This window comes from Chenopodium album, chromosome 26, assembly GCF_948465745.1.
Source record: "Chenopodium album chromosome 26, dcCheAlbu1.1, whole genome shotgun sequence".
Lineage (NCBI taxonomy): Eukaryota > Viridiplantae > Streptophyta > Magnoliopsida > Caryophyllales > Amaranthaceae > Chenopodium > Chenopodium album.
Window position 1 is genome coordinate 6977506 of NC_137859.1, and position 25088 is coordinate 7002593.

Sequence of the window (25088 nt, forward strand, 5' to 3'; positions counted from 1 at the left end):
TTGGATAATTAATCTCTTTGATACGGAGAAATTGAGTATTAGAATGTATAAGGATAGATAAAAGGATTAGAGAAAAACTAAAATGTTCATACTATAACTAAGACCCTAGTTATGATAATGGCTTACATTAGCTATTCAGGTGAACAGGTAGTTGCACAACCTTGTCTCACACTCTCACATATTCACGGTGTGCTTGTCGATAACTGCTCCAACAAGGTAGTTAATTTTAAGTGTAAACGTTTGGTTCAACTAGAATTAACCTACTTATAGTGCTTAATTGGATACCATCTAGTTTAGTTGGATAAAGTCAAATGTAGAAATTTGAGATTCGGGATCGATTCTTATGTAGTTTTGTATTACCACAACTAAAACCTAAACAAAAATATATTTTCAATCATATCAATAGGTATGAAAAGTTGATTTTACGTATATTGGGTGTGTCAAAATCATTTCCCCTAAGGATGAGGCTATGAGCCATGCTTTCTAAGATCAATCTACACTTGCACACAATTTATACACGCATAGGCATATAACACATGCAACACAGTATCTATAAATACAATTTGCATACGTGTCCTAGACACAAATTAAAGTGTAAAAAATACTTACGTATTTAATATTTGGGGGATTACAATGACATCAACAATATCACACGATATCTGCCCATAGTTACAAAGTCCTTGCAAAAACATTTAGAAATAATAATCAAGTATCATCTTGTCCTTTGCTTTTTAAACTTAATTGAGTTCCTTCTTCTACTCTTTCTCAAACTTGACATCTGAACTTCATTGAGTTGATCTCTTCTTCTTCTTCTCCTCCTCCTTCTATGTGACTTGCCTCCTTTCATACGGACAGACACTTGCCCTCCTCTCTTCAACCTAACACTATTACAACGACTCGTTCTTCTCCTTCTTACTTGTTCTCTATACGACTTTCTCTTTCGACCGAGACTTGATCCATAATTATTAAAAGCCCCCCTCTCATCGCCATCTGAAGTAAACGATGTACTAATGTAACCCAACTCAACATCCCTACTAAGTTGTCGCCTTAGACGACGACGTCTACCACGATAAACTCGTTTGGTGTACCGGATCTTATGCCAACAGAAACAACAAATGTAGTCTAATGTTAACCATGAAGTTTCACAAGCTGCCCAACACATTTTGCATAGGGACTTTGCTATACATTGACATAACCCCAACTTATATAACAGGTATAGAAAAACTAGACCTGCAAATAATCATCAAATTAAAACTTTCAATGTAACTAAATATGTAAACAATTTATACATATAACAACAAATAAGTATACTTATGCGTCTATAAATTCCATACGGGATTCGTCATGAGTTTATGATTGTATATGTCTGTATAATTTAATTCATTTTTTGATAAAAAGGGACATTAAGGATCTTACATATGTATAAGAGACAGCAAGCCAGCAGAAATTTCACCAAATCGGCTATGCAAATGTGCTCAACAAAACAAACAACATCCCATTTTCCATCACATACGTCCCTGTAAAATCAAATCATGTCACAACTTATAAATCGCATACTATATTTCAACGAACGATGAAAATACAATTTATATGTTATCATTTACGAGTTAAACGCTATGATATCGACTACAAGAACATAACTTTATCTAAATAAAAATAATTTCGGGTACTATATAGTCCAATTCTTTTTTTTTTTGAGGAATGTAGTCCAATTCTCATGTAACGGTTCAGATTATAAGAAGGAAATTGTTGAAAATGAGAGAAAACTTACTGGCATGATCGACCAAAGATTGATTTAAATGGAGTTGCAACGATGTTTCCAATCACGGAACCAATATCATTAAGAACTTTGCTTGTGGAGGCTCCCATTTGTGGTTCTATATCACTATATGCACGTTCACATTAAGCCTGTCTTTGACATTTTCGTCGTCGTTCGTCTATCAACGTAAATTGCACATGATAAAACTCTCGCAACGAAATCGCTTGTTATACAAGTAAGATTTGATTAATAACTTCAGTAAATATAACCAAACTACCAAATTAATCCACCTTCGAATAACAATTGACTATACTAACAATCTAACATACTGATAACTTCAACAACAAATAAACATACATTGTGCAATTGATAAAATGATAGTCGATTTTTATCAATTCAAAAATAAAAAAAAAAAAAAAAACCTCAAAAGGTTGCTTTAATGGAGGAGAGAAAGGTTTAATGACAAATCCAAATACGAAGCAGTTATCAACTTACTACAGTTTTTTCTTATTTTATTTTATTTAATAGAAGTTTTTAATGTGGGCCGGCCCAAATAAAGGGGTAAAGCCCAAAAACCATAACACAAAATTGTCCAGAAAAATCCAAACTCCAGATTTAAATACCCTAGAAAAAATAAAAAAAATCAAGGGGTTAGACGAATTCTAGGGTTTAAGAAATCGGTGATCAGATCTTGAGGAGAGAGAAAAATGGCGATACCAAAAGGAAAGGGAAGAAAAGCGCGAGCAGAGGAAGAAGCCTGCAAGACCTTGAAGTGCTTTCAAGAGTGGACTAATTGGAGCTTGAAGAAGGCTAAAGTCGTCACTCACTATGGATTAATCCCACTTATTATCTATATTGGGATGAACTCTGAGCCTAAGCCTACTCTTTCTCAGCTTCTATCTCCTTTTTAATTTATCATCTAATGTAATCTTTTTATTTTTCTACTTTATTATTTAATCGAGATGTTATAATGCTATTAAAGCTACTTATTATGAGTATTGATTGTTCAAACTTGAGAAATTTATGGTGAATTTTTAGAGTTTTTTTTTGGTATTATTTTGATGGTGATTTTTGTGTTTATTGTTTTTTCTTTATTTTTTTTTTAATGCGTTTTTATGTTAATTTGTTGGTTGTTGAATTGAATATTGGCGATTATGATTGTTAGGTTTTAGGGGAATGGCGAAATTGTGAGGAAGATGATGAATTTTGTTGGTTATTTTAGTTTGATTATAGCGGAAGGGTGAAATCGCAAGAACTATGATGAATTTAGGCGAATTTTTATGAGTAAATTTGGATTGTCTTTGGTAGGAAAAATCGGTAGATTGACGAAATTGGTGCTGTAGTTGTTCTGTTGCTGTCGAAATTGCTAGAATGATTAACTTTGGTGTTGTAATTGCTCGGTTGACTTTATTATAATAGTTCAGTTGCAGTGAAAAATCGATTAAACTTGAAGAAATCGGTAAAGCTCGAATTGCTATTGGAATTTGGTCATGACTCATGGTCATTCATTCTCTTGGAATTTTGATTTGGTTATAACCTAAAATTCTACTTGTATGAACAACCAAAGGTGAAAAATAGGCAATTAGTACAGCATTGTGTCTATGAAATAGATCTATTAAGGCGATAATAAGTTCGGAGTACAAAGCACATAACACCCTGCCTATTCTCCTTGATAACCCTGCTGCACTCAATATGGCAAATGATAAAACATTAAAACCTTATTTCTAAACTAGAGCATACTTATATGAACTTTACACCAGCTGCAATAACATCCTAATTATTCTACATTCGTTAGCTTCTATATACACGTCTATGATACGCGTGAGACAAACACCAGAGTTGTCTGAGACCATCAACACCAAGCACCTTCAAAAAGTGGAGTGGTTGGAGTGACATCTGCTCCAAAAGTCTTGACCAAATCTGAGCACTTGGGGTCTGGAACCTCTGTCTCGGTCTGAAGCTCCAAACCCAATTCTTCCTCTATATCATCTGATGCTGATATTAGAAGGAACTCACACCCTTCATAGTTCAGAAAGTCAGGAGGATCAGCTGGCACATAGCGCTTACCTCCAAACTGCCCTTGTAGGTGTGCTGGAAACACGGCTTTGCGTTTGTTTCCAACCCCTTGGAATTCAGACCTCGCGCCACCTTGTTCTGGACTCTTTATCTGGATGATAAAAGAGCCTTCTCGCTCTATGTTGAGCTCTTCTTGAGGTTCATTTTTCTTGTCTTCAGGGGGTAATTCTAGCTTGTATACCAAATGAGTGTGCATCTTTCCTTTAGAATACTTGTGCCTTAGTATGCGGTATACACCTTCTCCTAAGGCCCTTGCATTAGGGTTGTGGCGATGTCCCCTTGTAGCAGTATCATATTCTCCTGCATATCACAATGTACCAAAAATCAGATTAAATATGAATTCCAAAGCCTACTCTTGTCAACAGCATTGGGGTAACAATAGAAAACATGAAACTGGATCGTGGGAGCAAGATTAGGAGCAGGATTGGCATACCTCCTCGAAGAGCATCCTTGATATCATCAGTCTTGGTGGTGACCAATTCAACAAATCCCCAAAAAGGCCTACTCTTCTTACCAGGCTCAGGAAGACTCTTTCGTCCAGTGACAATAAATCGCAGAAGTGGTTGTTTCTCTATGTTAACTTCCTGCATAACAACCATGTCGAATATAAATCATATACTGCGTTTTTACAAATTTGTAATAGTATCAAATAACAGAGCAACTAATTTGAGTAATCACCATTTTTCCATGCCCGCCTTGAGGATGTTTCTCAAGTCGACGATTCTCATCATCATTTTCACCTTGATCCTCATGATGACTCGAACTAGGACTATGCCCAGACTTGGTACCTTCTTTGCCAGAATCAGGGGCTTGCTTCTCCTCCACTGTCCTTTCACCGGATTCAGGGCGTAAAACTATGTACATTCTTTGAACATCATCAACACTGTGAGCTTCTTCTCTGTTTACCTTGGGCCTGTAAAAGAAAAATATCTCCCCTCTTTCCTGCAACGCGAATTAACATTTCAATTTCGTATTCCACTCTTGCATTCCAAGTAGGAACACTAAAGATCCTGCATTAATTCTAGAGGATGCAATAGCACCAGATTCAGCATACAGTTTATCATATTTTCCTAACAATAAGAATGCAGTATATGTTTTACAACAATAAATTACTTTCAAATTAGATAAATAATAGTAAGGTGCATTAGCCCTTCTATAAGAATATTAATCATGAACATCATTGGCTCATTGCTATGACAATTATACAAGGATAGACCAAATAGTATCAATCCCCGACTTTTAAACATGAGGCTAGAGTTGGAATCTCATTAAACTCATACTAATAAACACTTCCCTACATATCCTTCTAGAATAGGCCTTCTTACCCAAAAAAAAAAAAAATTAAAGATTACATTATTATTCATAACATCCCATGATTTTGTCCACTTAACATACTGAAAATTTTGACAAATCAACAAACACAAACATTATAGATCAAATTATAACACACTTCGAATATTATGTTACTTGAACTTGGATACGACACATAAGTATACGTCTACTTACACTCGGGTATTTTATGGGAAAAGATAACATACATAACAAAATGAAAAATGGATCAATACAGGGGATAGAATTGAAGACCTGAATTTCAACTTGAGGATCATTTCTAGTCTTAACTTCTTCACCTTGTCCCATTATTTTTTTCCTGCTTGCATGCGGTTGCTTCAAATTCAAATGTTGCTAAACATGGAAATGAAACGGTTAACTATAAATCTAGTATAGTCCTATAAAAGTTGATGTGTTCAACTGAATATTCTGGTTAAATGAAAGGACATGGACACCTGTCCTTCTCATGAATATCACTGCCACGTTACTAGAGCTTGGCTATGCCACGACCACAATCTTGTGTATTTCCTTGCGGCCTTACCTAGACATTGTTCCTTATAATTTACGATTTAATTGTTGTAACAAAAAATCGTTACTTTGATCCTAATCTAATCTAATCTAATCTTTTCTTGAAATAAGAGAAAACAAGGTAAATCAAACATAACATTGATCAGTTTGTTAGGTGTAGGTCAAAACTTTAGGTACGTTTTATTATAGGCTAAATTGGCTGCAACAACATAAACTATTAATAAATTGTACTCAGTAATACGAATTTTGACTAGTTTCTCAAACAACACGACCTATAACATAAGGTACACGAAACATTATTAATAAGTGTTGCCACCCAAGATTCTCCCGGATTAGCCCATATTTTATATTTAATTATTTTTTCCTTTTTGATTGATTTTAAATGCAATTCAAATGGATATACATTCCGTTTTGGACACTCATAAATTCCTTTTTCCTTGGTTTGATTAGACTTCATAAACTTTTCATAATACATGCAAATCGCCCACAAAACATCCTACCATGACTACCATTGTTGTTGTTTGCCTTCATAAACGATGAACAAGCGGTTGAGCTCGAGCTCATGTAGTCGCTCAATTGTAGAAATCAATTTAGGGTTTGATTTGGGATTTTGGATTGAAGTGAAATTGAATAAAAGAAAATTGCACGTGATCTATAGAGAGATACTAAGTATGGGCTGTTTTCGGGAGAATCTTAGGTGACAACACTCATTTTAATGATGTTTCGTGCACCTTATGTTATAGGTCGTATTATTTGAGTTATTATTCAAAGTTCATGTTGTTGAGTGCAACTTGTTAATAGTTCATGTTGTTGCGGCCAATTTTACCTTTATTATACGAGTATAAACTTATTATTATGCTATTAAAAGTTTAAAACTAATTTTAGTTAAAATTAAACTTGAATTCCTAATAAGATCTTATCAAATTTATTTTTCTTAAATTTATCTTATCCAAAATTATCATAACTTATTAAACTATTGAAAGTAAGGGGGTGAACAAACTAAGGTCGTAGTTTAATAAACCGCAATTGTACGTTTTGGACCTTTTGCAAAGTTCAATACTCCTTATACAAACGAGCCTGCGTCCATAAAGGTAAACCATATGATTCGTATAACTATAGTCCACCTAGATTTTTTTTTTTTTTTTTTTTTTAAAGATAGTCCACCTAGATCTATAGCCGAGTTTACTACTCGTATTATTTTTCTTTTATAAAGGTGAGATAAACGGCCTAATAATGGGGCAGTCACAACCTACAATCATACTTATATTTTTTTATAGACGTTCAACTGTTGAAGCACTCGTTTGGTTGGGTTCACTCTACTTCCCTCCTAAATCCAGGTTCCTTTCTTCCCAGCTTTCAATCCCACTTTTTTCTGGGTTTTTCATCATTCAATTAGAACGAGCTTCAATTTTTCCCCCCTTTTTCGTCTATCAAATTTGATAAGATTTTATTTCCTTCTCGAATTTCTCTGCAAATAACATCAATAATTTTGTTGTTTCTGAAAACAACCCCAAATTCGAGTTCCTCAATTCCAACATTCTTCTCTTCCGCCTGTAATTTTCTCTCTCCTCCTTTTCTGTAATCGTTTTTTCTCAATTTTTCGTTTATGCGACATTAATTGTTCTCCAAATTTCTTTATTTTATTATTATTTTTTATAATTTGGGCAAAAGATTCAAAATTTGAAGTTGGTGACTGATTAAATTGCTATTTTTGTTATCAGGGTTTTGTTTCGCGTAATGCAACATGAATACCCAAATTATTGGTAATCAATCTCTCTCTTTCTTTATTGGTTCCAAGTTTGCAATTTTTTAAAAAATATTTTTGAATTTAATTTTTTTTTTTTTTTTTTTTTTTTTTTTGTTGTTGGTTTGAAGATCCATTGCAAGGGGATTTCCCAGAAGTGATAGAAGAGTATTTGGAACATGGTGTTATGAAATGCATTGCCTTCAATCGTCGAGGCACCCTTCTTGCTGGTATAATTTTCCCTCTTTTACTATGCTTAATTATTGTAACAAAAATTATTGTGAAGTTATGAGCTTGAATTTAACAAAAACATAGCTTTACTGAATTTTAGAATTGCGTGTAATTTGGCTTTGATTATGTGGTAGCACATATTTGTGGGGTTATCCGGTTTGATTTATCGATTTGAAATCCCAAAATTTGTTGTTATAACATCATAATTTTAAATTAGGCAGCGTCTCAATCCTGGTGGAAGAAATATGTGGGTTTATCATGTTTCTATCCTAGAGTTGAAATTTGTTGCTCTGACTTTCGGGCCCTGCATCGCCTTGTTTGTAGTTCTATTAGGGTTTAAGGAGTTAGCATTGTAGTTAGAAGGTTACAGCTTCAATTTGATGTGTTAAATGTTACCGCCATTTAGGTTGGGAAGGAATTCAGCTACTGTCTATGATGATTAATTGATCTAACCCGAACTAATTCTGATATTCATGAGTAAAAATGAAGAAAAGTTTCTCACCTTGTCCTCTGAAAATTCTTCATTCTTGCAGTGCGATATAGGAATGCACTGAAATACTGATTCTGTTCATGTTCTGTCGTGGGTAAAGAAGTATGAGACTTGTTTTTGCGTCAGAAATCTAGGGTATTTTATTTTGAAACTGTGCTCTATTGCTCATGTGCTTAGGTGGACACTCCATTTACATCCTAATGTCTTAGTGGCTCCCAGTATCCCAATGTATATCTTGTGGTTAGTAGCATTCATTAAAACTGAAAAAGGTTTCGAGCAGTCAAGCTGGGACTTCACTTTTGGTCATTATTCTATCTTGTTGTTACTCCAATATATCTGTACAACTTTTGACACTTTTCTATTTACTTAGCTGGCTGCTCCAATGGAAGCTGTGTCATATGGGACTTTGAAACACGGACGATTGCGAAAGAGCTCCAAGATAAAGATTGTAATGCTGCCATTACAAGTGTCAGTTGGTCAAAGTATGGCCATCGCATATTAGCATCTTCTGCTAACAGAACATTGATTCTCTGGGATGTAGCTACTGGAGAGAAAGTTGCCCAAACAGCATTGGAAAAAGCACCTTTGCAAGCCCGTCTTTATCCCGGATCTTCTACTCCATCTATGTGCTTGGTGTGCCCTGTCTATTCGCCTCCTTTGATTATTGAAATGAAAGCTGGGACAATCACTGCTTTGCCTGCATCAGTTTCAGATGGGGGAGATGGGCTTTCTGTTCCTTCCCGAAACAAAGTCTTTGATGAAACTACTCCTCATATTCCTGCATGCTTTAACAAGCATGGGGATCTTGTTTATTTGGGAAATTCTAAGGGGGAGATCCTCATAGTTGATCATGATAAGGCTCAAGTACGTGCCCTTATTCCTCCAGCCGTGGGTGCCGTGATCAAGAACATTGTATTTAGTAGGAATGGACAATATCTTCTCACAAATTCCAGTGATCGGATTATTAGGGTTTATGAAAATATGCTACCTTCAAAGGATGGTTTGAAAGCGCTAGATGAGATGGATGAAACTTTGAATGATCTTGGTTGGGTTGAGAAGTTGAAGGCAATTGGATCTAAGAGTTTAGTCCTATACCGAGAGTTTCAAGACTCTGTAACTAGAATCCACTGGAAGGTTCCCGGTTTTAGTGGTGATGGTGAATGGGTTATTGGTGGCTCTGCTAGCAAAGGAGAGCATAAGATATACATATGGGACCGGGCAGGACATCTTGTGAAATTCCTCGAAGGTCCTAAAGAAGCTTTGATTGATTTGGCTTGGCATCCGGTTCACCCTATTGTTGTCTCAGTGTCCTTTTCTGGCTCAATCTTCATATGGGCTAAAGACTACACTGAGAACTGGAGTGCTTTTGCCCCTGATTTCAAAGAGCTTGAAGAAAATGAAGAATATGTAGAAAGAGAAGATGAATTTGATATCATGCCTGAAACTGAAAAGGTTTGTTGGTCATGGCTGTGTGTTCTTGCAATGTAGCTTTTCTTGATTTGCTTGTTGTTAATTTGTGTTATATTGATAGGTTAAAGAATCAGAGGCTAACCAGGACGAAGAGGTTGATATTATAACAGTGGAGCATGATTCAACTTTCAGTGACTCGGATTTGTCGCAGGAAGAACTTTGCTTCTTGCCTGCAACCCCTTGTCCCGACGCTCCTGAGCAACAGGATAAAAATGTTGGAAATTCACTGAAATTGGTAGAAAATAATCACTCAGCATCTCCTTTATCAGCAGATGCAGCACTAAATGGGCTAGCTATGAACCACGAGTCCGGTCATGTTGAAGGTAAATGCTTGATCAATCATTTGTCTGAATCATGTTAAGATGCTTCTTTCTTGTCAATTGTTCTTGGTAGGTGCTATGAAGTCGTTGGAGATGCATGTAATTCAAAATATGTTACGCGTTGGAATTAGAAAGCAAAAGGTTGAAATTAACTAAGGAAATATTACTATGTTCTTAATAAAATGAAATCAGAAGAAAGTGCCTTTAAATAGGTTACAAAATAAATCAACTTCCTAAAGAAACCAACAAATGACCTTGGAGTACTTAGTGCCATAAACATAGGAACCATATATCCCGCCAACTTAGTCATGCTACTAGTTAATTCCACTAACAATGTTGGCTTACTAACTAAAGCTAGAATATAGCAGCTAAATCAGAAAGACTAGTTATTAATGTGACCAAAGAATACTTATTTTTGAAGCATTTTTAGGATTTCTATACTAGTTATATGTATTGCTATGTAGGTTAGGGTTTCTGTCTTTACAAGTGAAAGGAAACCTTTAATTACGGGATACTCAAAGATCAGTATATCCTTATCAATAATTCAATACTAACTAGACCAGACTTTCTCGTGGCAAAAACATAACCACATGCTAGTCCAGAGGGACTTGATTAAAAATCTTCAGAAACTTCAAGGAGCAGACTGAAAGATGAGTGATTGTTAGTTATGTAGGAAAAGTCCCAAAATCATGATCTCCATATTAGATGTTGAAAGTAAGTGAAGTTCTTTGTTAAGCTTTGCTGCTTTAGCTGGACTCTGATTTGGTTTCAATCACCAATAAAACTAACCTACCTTTAATCAGGTTTCCCTCACATAATCTAAGGATTCTATGTTTGAGTTTGCTTACGTAGATATATTGCGTGATAGATAGAATACACAGGCTATGGACTGGTCTGCGCTTATTGGCCCAAAACAGAGATCCATTATGTACAGATTTATGGGAAATGTGTCCAATGATCGTTTATTTATTTTTAATTAGCAGAGCAAATACTTAGATATCTATTTACCTATATAGGTATATATTATGTCCCAGTCTTTTTGGGTTAATCTTCCTTTATGCGATAGAATCATGGAGAGTGAAGTAAGGCTGATGGTAAAGCTCACAAGTAGACCCAATAACAATACGGAGTATCACTGACTAAATATGAAAACTATGAAGTCCAAAATGTGCTAGATTCATCTGTTTATTTTTTCTATTTGGACTTGAGTTGATAATTTGCAGTATATAGTGCAAAAATTGCATGCATGGACTTAATGATCACCACCTGTTATGTTACAATGTGCTAGATCAATCAACAGCAATTCTCAGTTGTCTATTTGGCTGTCTGGCTGGGCTGGCATAAATTTACTCGACCCAAAAAAGCCTGATCAGAACTTAATCTGAGATAACCTGTTAACACCAACTAAAAAAATGGAAGATCAAAACTGACTCAAAAACTGATTTTAGCTGTACTCATTACTGACCTGGATGAACTTGTTACTGACTTGAAATTGTGACAGTCTACTGCCAATTATATCAATGCTAGTGCATGTTATAAGAGTTACTTGTCAATGGTTCTGATATGAATGCCATTTTGGTTTGCAGGTATAGACAATTCTCCTGTAGAAGACACAAGTGGACGCTTGAAAAGGAAGCGAAAACCCTCTGAGAAGGTATTGGAGTCACAGGCAGAGATGGTGAAGAAACCTGTGAAGAAGGCAAAGCCTTCAGCTAAAGCATTGAAACCCAAAGATAAATTTGTAGTTGATGAAGATAATGGTGTATCAGTATCTGTAGATGAGGTTTCCGATGATTATTATAGATAACCGATTTCCTTAATGTACACGTAGGCTTCTTTGTTTTTTCCTCAGTAGCTGAAGGTCCAAACCTGTCAGAAACTGAGCAGGAAGTTAGGACTGTAATGGTATGAAGGAAGACAAACATTGTTGACAAGCCTATTTGTACAGGGTATTTCGCTCTAGTACCATCTGCGCTGGGAGGTGAAAGTGACAGAGTCGAGCATAGGATTTAAGATAGTGTTTTTTAGTTAGGTGATAGTATCTGTAGACAGCCATTAAATTATTCAAGATTTTGCATTTGCGTTTCCTGTATTCAAGAGATTTCATAGAAGCAATAGAAGCTAATTAAACATCCCCAAGAAACGCTGCATGTGTAACTCTAACCTTATGTGTCTAAGGCTGAAATGGAAATGGTAACACTAAATACATATAGTGGGATCATAAAGAGTGTTAGGTATGATTATGAATTAAATTGTGGAAACATTCATTAATATTTTGACAATAGGAAAAAGGGACTCATAGTTGTTGATTCTCATGGCATTCTAAGGAACATTGTATGTGGTGCAAACTCAAGATTGTGCTCTTCATATGAAGAAAACATGTTCACTTGGATGCTCTGCATGTAGACATGTGAGATTTTTTAACAAGGCGCTCTTGTGATTTAAAGAAAGCCAGAAAGGATATTATATTTGAACAAAATTGCTTGAGATTTTTCACGAGACTCTCTTGTAGTTTAAGGAAATTTACGAGATAACCTTTTAGTTAATATTAAAGTCACTAGGCAAAAGGGATTTAATAATTCATGCGCGATCCTAAAAATTACAAGCATTAAGGACATTAGACATGACTCACTATAGCGTTGTGAGACTATTAAACAACTAATCCAGAAAGTACGCACATGACTCAATTTCTTACCCTAAATTTCTTACTATTACTTATCAAAGTTTCCCAATATCTATCTTTTTCTTGATTGATAAAAATTAGGAGAATGGAAATTGGGAAAGAATTTTTGCTATTGTTCACCAATTTGTAACAATTGTTACTTTTTGTTTTAGTTACTAGACTAGATGTGAAACCTAGGAGACTTGTCTCATTTATAACGGAGGCCTTATGCTACAATAGGAAATTGGGCTCTTGGTTTAAATTTTAGATGAGAAAATTTTGTAACTACTTTTTTTTTAATGGATGTAAAATAAACGTGAGGTAGTATTACAATTTACCACATTTTGGAATCCTTAAAATCGAAACAACAAAGCTCAAACCCAAGCCTAACCATTTGGTCTTATGGTTTTACATGTGCAAACCCTAATTTAGGCTCTACCTAAAACATGTTGGAATACTATATATATATCAAATTAATTTAAAGACTCCATTTTCTTAAGGACCCTAATCCGTGTTTCATGTTTGACATTTGAGCTGAGCATGAACCCTAATTAGTAGGACACTTGTTATCTCATAAATCCATTATAGACTCATTATCCCTAATTAGTCTTTTTTTAAGGATATTTAAACTCAACTAATTATATTTTAGACTTTGTCACATCAGTTGTCCATTAAATTTTACCTACTTTCTTTTTTTTTGAAACGAACTTTTACCCACTTTTTATTATTCCACTCATCCAACCATCTCTAATTTTAGAGTTTATCCTAAGTCCTTTTTTTCCACTCTTTACTTTATCCATTTGACGAGGGTCTTAGCCTGTTCAAGCAAAACCCATCTTAAGACTTTGTCCAATTGTCAAAAACTTTCTTTAAGACCTTCTTCAAGACAAGGGACAAACTTACCCTTAAGTGGACAAATCATAGATAGGATGTCTATAATGATTAGTGATATGATATGGTGTACAATTTGTACATTATACCTTTTCAATTCTTTTTAACACTAATGAAGTATCCTTCATAATGGATTGCCACACCGTATGGCCAACCACATGTAAGAATTTGTGAATAAACATGGATTAGTAAAGGACCCTACAGAGCCGTAAGGAAATCCCCCTACTCCCAAGCATTTTGTAGTTGGTGGGCTCGAACTCGTGATCTCAAACCAAGGTGAGTTCCCCACCAACTCCACCAAGTTTTGCTTGGTTTCATAAATGTACTTACCTAATTTATACGAGTGCCTTCAAATTTATACGAGTACTCTACACTACAGGCTACAGAAACTCTGCAAGAAGAAAAAAAAAAAAAAAGTAGGACTCCCGCCCTCAGAAAAATTACCAAAATCCTAAAACAATGTTCAATTGTTCATCTTTGAAAACTGAGAAAATTAGGATTCAACTTCGACTGTTCAACTCAGAAAATGGGAAATTTGCAGGTAACCCAGTTGATAATTTAAGTTTGATTTGGGGTTGCATGCATAGCAATTAAAAATCATATGCTATGAATTAAACTGATTTTACTGTAAATTGCAAAATTACTAACTATCAATGCATTCTTGTGTTTGCCCAGATTCTTGATGCCTTAGTTTAGCAAGGTACTTCCTTCAATTTTGAATTTTTGCTAAATTTAATTTATTAATTACACCCCCATTCACTTGATTTTTAGTAGATAATTTTATATGCTGCTGCTAAATTTTTGATGATTAACAAAGAATTTATCTGTGATTTACCCACAATCTTGCTTTTTTTATTTTTTATTTTTTTTTACTTTGAATTACTACACTAAATTTGTTTTCTAGCTACCACTTAAATTTCATAGTAGTTAGAGTGAGAAAGTGTTGATCTTCTCAAACCCCAGTACTGTTTGAATCAAATTGGGTTTATGTTGTTTTTTTTATTACTATTATTAGTAATCTGTATTGTTTTTATTGGTTAGCAATAGCATACAATCCTGCACTATAGCAACTGGGGAGGGGTTTGGTATCGAACCCGGGCCGAGATCCTTGTTACTGAAGGTGCTCCCTAAGTCTCAATTGAGCAACCTTGGTTGCTTTGTTGTTGCATTATATCTAATTATTTATTGAGCATTTTGGAGTATAATTGTCTTCTTGCAATTGGGTTGATGGGAACTATGACTAACAAACCTAGCTTTGCCCTAGCTCAAATTTTGATTACACCTTTATGTTTGGTGTTGTGGTCCAGCAAATATGATTCTAGGTAAGTAGAATGTTGGCAATTTCTAAACCATTTTCGGTGGGTAGCCACTGATTTTGTGAAATCTAATTGCTTGGGATAAAGATTGTTAAGATTTCTTGAGTGAAGTTTCAAATAAGTTTCGCAATGATGTTAGTAGTAGTGGAGGTTTTCTTTCAGAGAGGGATAAATATTGATCAGCATTGTGTGATATTAATTGCAAGGAAAAAAAAGTACACTTTCTTATCTTTACATTGGGGGATTATGTACACACATTGACATGCACAGGAAGAGGGTTAGATGCTTCGTCTTATTTTGGAAATCTACAGCATTACAGGCTTGTAATATATTTCTATCTATATTACACAATACATTGTTAGCCTTAGCTGTGAAAACTAATCTAGGTCATCATTTCGATTCCTTTCATTATTTTTTGAAGCTGCAATCACTTCGAAGCAAGTCTTTAGCTCTCCAAGGGCTTGAGATCATGGAAAAAAATTGCAGTAATGGTTGGGTTGTCGCAGAAGCGGCTTATGACAGATGAATTGAATGGATCACCGTCAACATGGCATGGATTTTTTCAAGATAGTTACATCATTGGGTTTTAGCCTCATTTACAATTTTTTTTTTTTTTTTTTAGTTTTTTAAAACATTCCTTTACCAACCAGAATATGAAGAAACCTATATTAAAATATGTGTTTTTTTTTTTTAATTTTTCCTTAAGCTAATGTAAGAATAATTACGTAAGTTAACTTGTTTGATGAACTGTACAATTTATTTATAAAATATTTTTGACAAAAGAACATACAGCACGGGGAAATATGTTCTAGCGTGGTGAGTTACCGTTATGTATCAGTTGATGCCACAAGACATATGAAATTATTACCATGGTATTTGGAACAGGCTTTCATGGAATGGCAACCTCAAAATCCTTTACAGAGTGGCCAATTTTCCATGCTTGAGTTCCATTACTTCATGTATTCCCCCCCCCCCCCCCCCACACACACACCTTTTTTTTTTCCTTTTTCTAATCTATGTTTCCATGTAACTATAGCACATGCTAAATACCAGCTTTTTTGTTACACTTATTAACAGGCTTCAGCAATTGACACTTTTGACTTGTATGAGATAAGTTGGCTAAACAGACTGGGGGTAGCTCAACACGCTGTCAAAAACTTGTAAGTCATCTCTTTTCTTTATTCTGTTTCATCTGCATTTGCTGTAAAGAAAAGAAGGTAAAGGGTTAGAGGAGAACATCTTAAAAAAAATGAATTTATTGCTGTTGCAAGATGTGAAGAACATATGTTTTTGATTATTTACCTCTTGATGATGTTGTGGATGAGGGGGCCTTCGTGCTGCTTGGAATTGAATTAGAGGCTTCGCTCTGCAGATTTTATTTTATTTTATTTCTATTGTAAGAATATTTGCTAACATCACATTCACAAGGACAATAATCAATAGCACTTACCCTACTCTGAGCTTTGAAGTAAGTGGGTATAAAATATAGCACTTACCCTACACTGAGCTTTGAAGTAAGTGTTATATGACTTTTGAGTTTTGAATTACTTTCTCCGTTTTCTTAAGTTCTACTCACTTTCCATTTTCATTCGTTTTTCTAATCTCTACTCACTTTTACTTTATTCCTAATATGGTAACCTTTTATTAATTTTTATTATCTACAACCCCACTTTGTGGGACCCAATTGTATTTAATAAATCCCTTACTCTCTGTCTTTTTCTCGTTAAAACAGATGTACCTAAATGTATGGTCCCCATGGTTTTTTGTAGCTATAGTAACTGAGTAGATCAGATTGACAGAGGGAGTATGAAAGACTAAATAAAATAGCTTTTAAAACTGCTTCTTAGTGATTTGCAAAGTAGCACACAACCATTATATTTCAGGTAATGGGATGAATAGAATTTAGCTTCTTGATTGTCTAGGGGTTAAATGTGTATATCTGACCATCTAATTCTGCCAAGAGTGGAAATAACTTAAGAGGCATCAAGTAGCTATGATGTTGTAAGTAGTAAGTGGGAGCAGATACTTTCAGTTCACCTGACACATAATATTGGGATTTTGTCCTATTTAAAATTCTAGTTTGAATATGCAGTTGAATAGAGATGGACAATAAAACATGTGCTATCTAAAAAATGAACATGTCAAATATAAACGACTGTAATCTGCGCTGAGGCTTGTCTCCACTGTTCAAGGTTTTCTGAGAGAATTTGTGGAAGAAAGTAAATGGTATGAATTCAATTTGTATTTTGAATATACCAGCCAATTAATTTTAGTTTTCTCAGTTTCGTGTTTACTATTACTGTATTTTATTTAAGGGAACAAAAAAATTACTATTCCTTTTTTGATCATGTTATAGCTTCTAGGAAGGCCTTAATAGTTTTATATCTAGAAGCCATATTGTTCATGTAATTGTTTCAGGCTTTCAGCATTCATGCTATTACAACTGAAAAAGTTTCCTTACTGCTGACCTGTGACATGGATGTCTGGCTGTGGATAGGGGAAGGTTCTGGTGTGGCAACAAACATGAATTGATGGGTTCTTTCGTCAGCAAAGTCTCTCAACCTCTCTAGCTCTGGCAAGACAACTTTCTCAAGATCTGGTCGGTCTTTCCTCCTCAACTCAGCACATTGAATAGCTACCTTCGCCAGACTTAAGGCTTCCTCCACTGGCCAATCAGGTACTGACTGATCCAGTATATCAGCAAATGTTTCTTTCTGAATGTGATGTTCCACATGGTGAGCCAAACCCATGGGTGGCTTAGCAGTTAACAGTTGGAGAAGCACAATCCCTAGTGAATAAACGTCAGATTTAACGCCAAGCATTCCACTTTGCTGATACTCTGGATCAATGTAGCAGAAAGTTCCGGCAGCTGATGTCTTGCAATATTGTGTTATGTGATCAGCAACAGACGGGGGCACCAGCCTTGCCAATCCAACATCTCCAATCTTAGCAACATAATACCTATCCAGAAGTATATTCCCTGGTTTTAGGTCACGATGAACTAGCGGTTCTGGCTTTGTCTGATGGAGAAAATTCAGCCCTGTTGCAATGTCTGCTGCAATTCGGAACCTAACTTGCCAAGAAAGAGGTTGGGTTTTCCCTCGACGAAACAGTCGGTAATCTAAACTACCGTTGGCCATGTATTCATAAACAATGCAACCATATTCTGGGCATGCTCCTAGGAGAAGAACCATATTGGGATGCCTGATGCAGCTCAGTACTTCAACCTGCAACATATTCAAGGTAAAGAAAATTGATGTGTTAGATTTTATATTTAAATTGGAGTATATATTTTTAAACTCTTGCATTTGATGTTACAGAAGTTCAGTTTAAGTTTGGTTTAGATGACTGAACTCTTCATGTGTATGTGAGGTAGAGCTATGAGTTCCACTGAATTTTAGTAGATAGAAGAGAACTAGTGATTTTTAAGGGGTAATTTTCTTCCCATGCAATTGAAATTATGTTCAAATGTTATATTCAAGGGTGGTTTTTTCCTTTAATAAAATTTTGATGATCCACCATATGTAGTTTAAATTATAAATTTATCAACGTCTTTTAAGCTTCCAATCATAATTTCTCTTAAGCACAAAACATTTCGTCTCTGCCTTGTGAAAGTCTTTGCAAGCTACATTTTCCTCAGTTTTTCATTCCAGACATCTATGATATTGAGAAACTATTAAAGCAGTAACATTACTCATTTTTTATGATGAGAGAATAACGAGACCAGGGAGAAAGCCTTGTACATCTCACCCTTATACCTTGCCCAAGGCAGGGGATTTGTTACAAGGCATTGGGTAATGATATCATAGGTGTAGAAGTTGATATATAAATGCTAAAGATTGTCAGATATATGACCCTTTTGAGTTTATTAACATGCAGTGATGGTTTATATCAGTTGGACATCTGAAGAAGGGAAACATATCGATAAAATAATATCCATTTCAGTTGGAGTTGAGGCTTCTTTTTGAAGTAAAGGAAGCATGCATCATTGTCATCATAATCCTTTTCCACATGTCATCATCAGTAAACAAATTAAGTCATTCTCAGGTGAATAAAGTGTACTAATATGGTTACCCATGTTTTTCTCCCCAGCATTGGTTGAAATCTATCTGGTGCATGTGTGATTTTGTTGTCACAAGTTATTCTATTTCTTTGTCTACATCACTTAATGGAAGATTGCACAACACTAGCCTCTGATAGTCTGATGTAGGGACTCATATTCTACTAAAGTAACAAATACTTCCTTATATATTACCTCCTGCTGGAACTGTGTTCTTCCTTGAGCGGCATCTGGACGTAAAACTTTCACTGCTACTCTTGTATGATCAAGGTAACACCTAAATACAGGTCCATAGCCTCCTTCTCCAACCTTGAGAGATGCAGAGAAATTATCCGTCGCTGTTTCAATTTCTTCAATGGTGTACCTCTTGTAACTTAAGGCACTATGGGTTGGTCTGTATTCTGTGTTTCCTGCAGTTAGTTTTCTTTCTTCCTGCAGTGCTGCTGCCCTTTCTGCTCTTTTTCTTTCAGCAAGCAAAATTGCAACTTCCTCAGGAGTTCCTGCTTCTTGCAATTTTTTGTCTTCTTCTAGCCTCCATCGGTGGAGCTCCATTGCCTGCACTTGTTTGACATTCTAACTATCAATTGCCAGATATGTGGAATTATTTGTAAAATGATCCTTGAGAAAATATCTTTATTTTGGGACAACGGGGGTAGGGGTAGTATAAAACGCACTTGTTGTCTTTCTCTCTCTTTCGCAAAAACTGCTTCTTTGCAGGCTTCACCATACATGTGCATGGTTTGCTTTAGCTCAAGCTTTAACCTCCTCATCTCAGCATCTGTTTCTTCCTGTATTTACGTGAACAAAATTCATATTATTGCAAACATGATTTACCAAAAAAAAATTAAAAATTAAAAAATGCAAATAAGCACAGAAGTCACTGGCACATGGTTTGTATTCTGTACATGACTGGAGAAACCAGTTACCAATACTTGCAAGACACATATAAGTCTGCTGCCTCTGTTAGGAAAAGAATATGGAAGGATATTTTAGAACTAAACAACCTAGTTATTATACCAGTTGCATTTTTGCACCTGCTCTTTTTTTAACCAAAAGATTCACCTTTCAAAAACAAAAAAAGAAAAAAAAAAAAAGAAAAAACTTTGTTGGCAGATTACTTCATACATATTTCCTTCTCACAAATGCTATTGACAATATTTCTAGGTTCCCTGGTGGGCAGCTGTTGGAAGTTAACGCATAGGTATATATGGTAATAATCGCTATTTGTGTAAAATATATTTATGATAATATGCTATTTGATATTAAGTGACAGTACTTAATGTTTTGCTGCAATTGGATATGCTGTCCATTGATATGTCAATTGAAGTAAAAATATACTTACACTATGCTGTGAGGAAACTGAAGTCCATCCACTATCTTGCGATGTGTATGAAATTTCAGGCCTTAGGTTAGTATCAATCATCCTTTGTCCGCCCCTGCCAGACCCATAACTGTAATCTAAAGTAGAAGAAAATCTTGGTGTGCGTGTTATATCCATGTAGTCATATTGCATAGAAAGGCGGTCAACACTTGTTCTGTCAGAGCTCACGAAGGATATATCTGTTTCACTTTCTGGAAATTCACTCAACATCAGCCTTTCATTCCATCTGTCTAACCTGATACAACATTTGTTAAACATGAATGAATATCATCAAAATAATTCTGTACCGTTGAATGGATGAGAATATTGGATACGGATATTGAGATTTAATTAGTATTAGAAAACTGATCGCATTTTTGTATGCTTATATTCTACCTTTGAAGTCTGTGAAACATGATTTTTTTGCCTCATGTTTCATCATATTTAAGCTTTTTTTCAAAGAAAATACCAGTATCTAGTATCTAAGGAATGTTGACACTACACTATTGACTAACAGAAATTGAGCTTCCCCTGGTAGTGGATGTACCTCAAGTCTTTTTCTTCTCTTGGAGGTGTGAATGAAGGCCTTTCCCCTGCTTGCACAGAATTCAGGTATTATTATTTTGAGTTCAAGAAACATTAAGTAATATATTAGGACAATGGAAATAAAGAAACCTCTAATGCTCATACTACGTCGTGGTGGTGTTGAAACAGGTGTGGAGACATTTGGTTTGTCTTTGACTATGTTTTCTATGTAGCTCTGAAGAGGGGACATGTGTGGAACTGGTCGTGATGCATTGCGTACACTTGACATCTTTGCCTTGGAGATTACATAAACAGTGCAGAAATCAGGTGCTCCTCTTGACACCATAGTTGGTATATCTGCACTCTTGAATTTTCTGTGTCATCATAAAATAAATGTTTAGTAATCAATGTCTATCAGACAAATATATTTCTTCACATAATTTTTATGCTTGCTTTAATCTGTGATGCCAAATTAAAAAGGTTTCAACTTTCAAGTATATATCTATTACTGCTGGGTTAAATTCAACAAGATAAGAGAATTGCTCTTTTTGTCTATACAATTTATTCTTTTTTGACATGCCATCTGCCTGAAACATTTTACTGTGTGGCTCTCATAGAGCACTATTTACTGCAATTTCTGTGAGGTTAGCTGTCATACATACTTACATAGATCCATGCTTGTTTGTGATAAATGAATAGATAAGCTAATGTGTACTAGTACTTATTAAAGGGCATTGTCTGGAGCTGTCACCTGATAAATCCACCTTTTGAAGCACCAAGAACCAAATTCTCAATTGCAGCATAATTTGCGTATTCTATTAGAGCCCTGCCTACATCGTTATCTTTGAGTGTGACATCTATGCAGCGTATCTGACCAAGTCCAGATAAGAAGTCAGTTTAGTAAGCACTTTAACAAATACCGAAAAGCAATAAGACTAATAGTGATATTTCTATGACAACTAGCTTATTTGTTTTCAGGTTCTGCTCATAGACCCTGTCAAAGATATAAGAGAACAACTTGTACTTGTTAGCTTATATTGATCTTGCTCCATCACCTAGATTCTTGATCTTTGCGCTTCTTTTGTCTAGATCTTGGTGACTTATTTAGTGTGGTTATTCTAGCTAGTGTAATTAAGTGTTGATAGCTACATGGTAATAGTGTGGCTCAAGAAAACATACATCCTTGCGAGTACAAAAGCAACGAAATGTGAGGAACAGGTCCTTAGTCTTCCTGTCAACTTGTTGATAGTTTGGTGATGTGCCTGGGCTTGATGTTGATACAATGGCAGAACTGCCCGCTGCCAGCAACAAAGAAATTATATTTACATCTTGGTGATGTTTTTTGTGTGCAATTGCAAATGAGAAAAGGCCTATTTGCGTAGGGTTCTGTCTTTTATTTTAAAAAACAGTAAGGGGTAACTTATGATCATCTTAGTGATAATTTCTATGATCTACTACAACTTAATTTTCTGGCCTGTTTTCTCCTGTATCGTTAGCCTTCTAATGGCTCATTAATTCGTTTTACTTTTTTCTCAATTTTCTATTGAAGCTTGCAGGAATTTATACTATCTATTTAAAAGGTGTGGCTCATCACATGACTCCGCCAGTTATCACCCTATTTCCAACCACTGAGAGAGCTAGCACATCATTGGAAGGACTATAAGATTAATGGTAAGCTTACAACCAATTGGTTCATGCTGTAATTGGTTGTTATTCATATAATATCTGACTCATGATAATAAAATTCTTGATGCTTATGAAAATCCGGTAAATAATTCTGCATACATCATAGGTTTAATTACTTATTTTTGGAAGGATACTGTATCTTGATTAGATGTTCATGAAAAAAAATGTGAGCAAAGCCTTATTTTTATTATGTTAATGTAATTAACATTGCATGTTATACCAAGACATATCTTTACTTGACATAATTTTTGTTTTATTACACTTATGGTATGGACGCATAGTTGCATTTGAATTTAATATGAGCTGATTAGAAGATTTTTAGGGTGAAAATTTATGTAACTATTTACTATGTAATTCATTTGAGAAAAAACTTCCACTTGCTAAAAAAATTTATAAAAATTGTACAAGAATATTATTATTATTATTATTATTATTATTATTATTATTATTATTATTATTGTTATTATTAATTTTATTTATTTATTTATTTTTTTATTTTTTTAAAAAAAAACTCTCTTTGATTAAAACATAATCATCCCTATAATTTATCTTGAAATATTAGAGAAAGGCTTAAGAGTTTTAATTAATGGAGGGAGAATAATTTTTTGGTTGGCTTATTGTTATTTGACAATTAATAAAAGATTTACAAAATGAACAAATTTAACTTTGTATAAATTCTTAACAAATTATTTACTACCTCTGTTTCATATTAATTGCAACAAAAGATTTTTATGTCCCATGAATAATACCTATTTGTTGCAATTAATATGAAATGGAGGTAGTATAATGATTTGACTCCTAATCTAAAGCACGAGCTAAAAGGAATTCCATGGCCTAATCTTGAAATAATTATCATTAGTTTATCTGTCTTAATACAAGTAAATGGAAATTAAAAAAAAAAAGGTTAGGGATGGAACCTGCATAAGAAGAGTCAGAGGAAACATGTATCAGGACAACCGGCCGACCTCGACCAAGAAGGTGGTCAGTGGCCCATCTGATGGCATATTGGCTGCCTTTGTCCTTGTCTATAGCCACTGCCACCAGACCGCGGTCCTCTGCTTTCTTTCCTGCATTCACTTTTGATCCCCACATTGCAAAACGTTCCTCCTTTCGGTACTTTTGTCTACCTTTTTATGGGCCTTTTCTTCTTATTTTTCTTTTTCACCTCCTTTTCTTTCTCTGTTAATTCATCTCATGCATGCAAATGCATGCATAATGATCTAAACTCAAATTTGGCCTCATGTTATTCCTGGTGTTTACTAATTCTCTACATTATTTTTGAGAAAGAAATGAAAGAGAAAATTATCCACCTTAATTTCCTCGAGTCAATGTGCTTCATCTTTTTCTTTTCCCTTATTTCTTTTATTTTTTTGCTTTCTTGGGCATCCAATTTTTCCCACCCATATATGTTGTGCTTATATTTAGCTAAAATCTACTATATCCCATGATAAAAGGGGTAATTTTTTGAAAGTCAAACATAAGAAGAGAAAATCAGAAAAAAAATAGTAATATTAATGAAAACTTTGATATTATTTTCCACGTTATTAATGTTTGTATTCCGGTACATGTTAAAGATTGAATTGCTATTATTTATAAGGACTGCTCTACATGCATTATATACGAGTATAATTTTAGTATGTAGAAGATAAAATATAAAGATTATTATACTATGAATAGTTAGTTAATTTAGTTGAAATGTGTTTTCATTGTCTAATATTGCCGTGAATCTATTTATTTTATTAATGAATAGTTGGTTAAGTTGGAAGAATTGGTTAGTATAGGTTTCCATTTTTATTTCAAAACATATCTTTATCTTAAAATAAGTCTTACATTCTTTAAAGCTTGCAATAATTTGACTTTTGCTCCATGTATAACTCTCACTTTTTAAGCTAGTTTGAAGCCAAAAAAATTAAAAGTTGTTAAGTTAGGCTCAGTATATGTTATTAAAAAATTTAACTAAGTGATTCATAATTTAAGGTACTAATGTTCAAAGTTATGCATTGGCAAACATGCAATCGTTGCAAGCCTTAAAGAATGGCTGAAGTGCTGCATATTACTCGTATTTGTATTTTGAGGTAATACAATATTTGTGAGAAAAGAAATACTTCTAAGTCTTACCATGTTTAAAATGAGAAAATAATACTAGCAAATTGGCTTGGGACTTTGTGTAATTAATTGACTGCAATATCGATTTTTCATCCAAATTTAACCCGGATTATGGAAAATGACTGGTAAATTGAATTAAAAAATAATTGTCCAGCCTTGATATGAGCAGAGACAATTATGAATTTTGATGATTATCAACTTCCAGGAAATTGATAAATTGAAAATCTGTACGAGTTGGGTTGAATTATGCATAGAGGCTAGATCTAAAATTATTCAAACGTATAATGAATATGAGTTACCATTGCAGGGCCATTTTGTTGGTGGACATTTGATCATAAATTGAAGATGGTGTTATTTCATGAGGTTTTGGGTCTAGTTTGCTATAATTGAAAGGCGGAATGAATTGCTTCATTGATAGTCTTGGGGTGAGAACTTCTGTTCCTTTTGATTTAATTTCTACCCTACATATTTAATAGCTGTTTTATTATTGTCAAGTTTTTTTTTTCCTCCTGGTTTTATGGGGTGTTTATCATAC

The 25088-nt window shown here is 34.6% G+C and overlaps 3 protein-coding genes and 1 long non-coding RNA gene across 5 annotated transcripts; 2 read left to right on the forward strand and 2 right to left on the reverse strand.

Annotated features, from left to right (window-relative positions):
- Nucleotides 1-3611: 3611 nt before the first annotated feature.
- On the reverse strand, nucleotides 3612-5494 carry LOC145616719 (uncharacterized). The gene is made up of 4 exons (XM_081671465.1): nucleotides 5420-5494; nucleotides 4514-4777; nucleotides 4269-4419; nucleotides 3612-4135 (listed from the first exon to the last, which is right to left on the reverse strand). Exons 1-4 carry the CDS (start codon nucleotides 5471-5473, stop codon nucleotides 3612-3614), a joined length of 993 nt encoding a protein of 330 aa, XP_081527591.1. The 5' UTR covers nucleotides 5474-5494.
- A 1447-nt stretch (nucleotides 5495-6941) lies between these two features.
- On the forward strand, nucleotides 6942-12090 carry LOC145618681 (protein RBL-like). Of its 2 annotated transcripts, none has more exons than XM_081673459.1 (6): nucleotides 6942-7245; nucleotides 7414-7455; nucleotides 7568-7666; nucleotides 8528-9609; nucleotides 9689-9950; nucleotides 11534-12090. In XM_081673459.1, exons 2-6 carry the CDS (start codon nucleotides 7437-7439, stop codon nucleotides 11752-11754), a joined length of 1683 nt encoding a protein of 560 aa, XP_081529585.1. In that variant the 5' UTR covers nucleotides 6942-7245; nucleotides 7414-7436; the 3' UTR covers nucleotides 11755-12090. The 2 variants fall into 2 exon arrangements, with proteins under 2 accessions (XP_081529585.1, XP_081529586.1); XM_081673460.1 differs by having other exon boundaries at nucleotides 6949-7029.
- Nucleotides 12091-13901: 1811 nt separating this feature from the next.
- Nucleotides 13902-16041, forward strand: LOC145618683 (uncharacterized). The gene is made up of 3 exons (XR_014107970.1): nucleotides 13902-14041; nucleotides 14176-14200; nucleotides 15894-16041. It is a non-coding gene; the product is annotated as an uncharacterized LOC145618683 (long non-coding RNA).
- A 1204-nt stretch (nucleotides 16042-17245) lies between these two features.
- Nucleotides 17246-23539, reverse strand: LOC145616720 (U-box domain-containing protein 52-like). Its single transcript, XM_081671466.1, has 9 exons — nucleotides 23365-23539; nucleotides 21941-22059; nucleotides 21513-21631; nucleotides 20912-21135; nucleotides 20784-20829; nucleotides 20219-20492; nucleotides 19551-19664; nucleotides 19072-19431; nucleotides 17246-18043 (listed from the first exon to the last, which is right to left on the reverse strand). The coding sequence occupies exons 1-9, from the start codon at nucleotides 23537-23539 to the stop codon at nucleotides 17246-17248; spliced, it is 2229 nt and encodes a 742-aa protein (XP_081527592.1).
- Between the last annotated feature and the right edge of the window lie 1549 nt (nucleotides 23540-25088).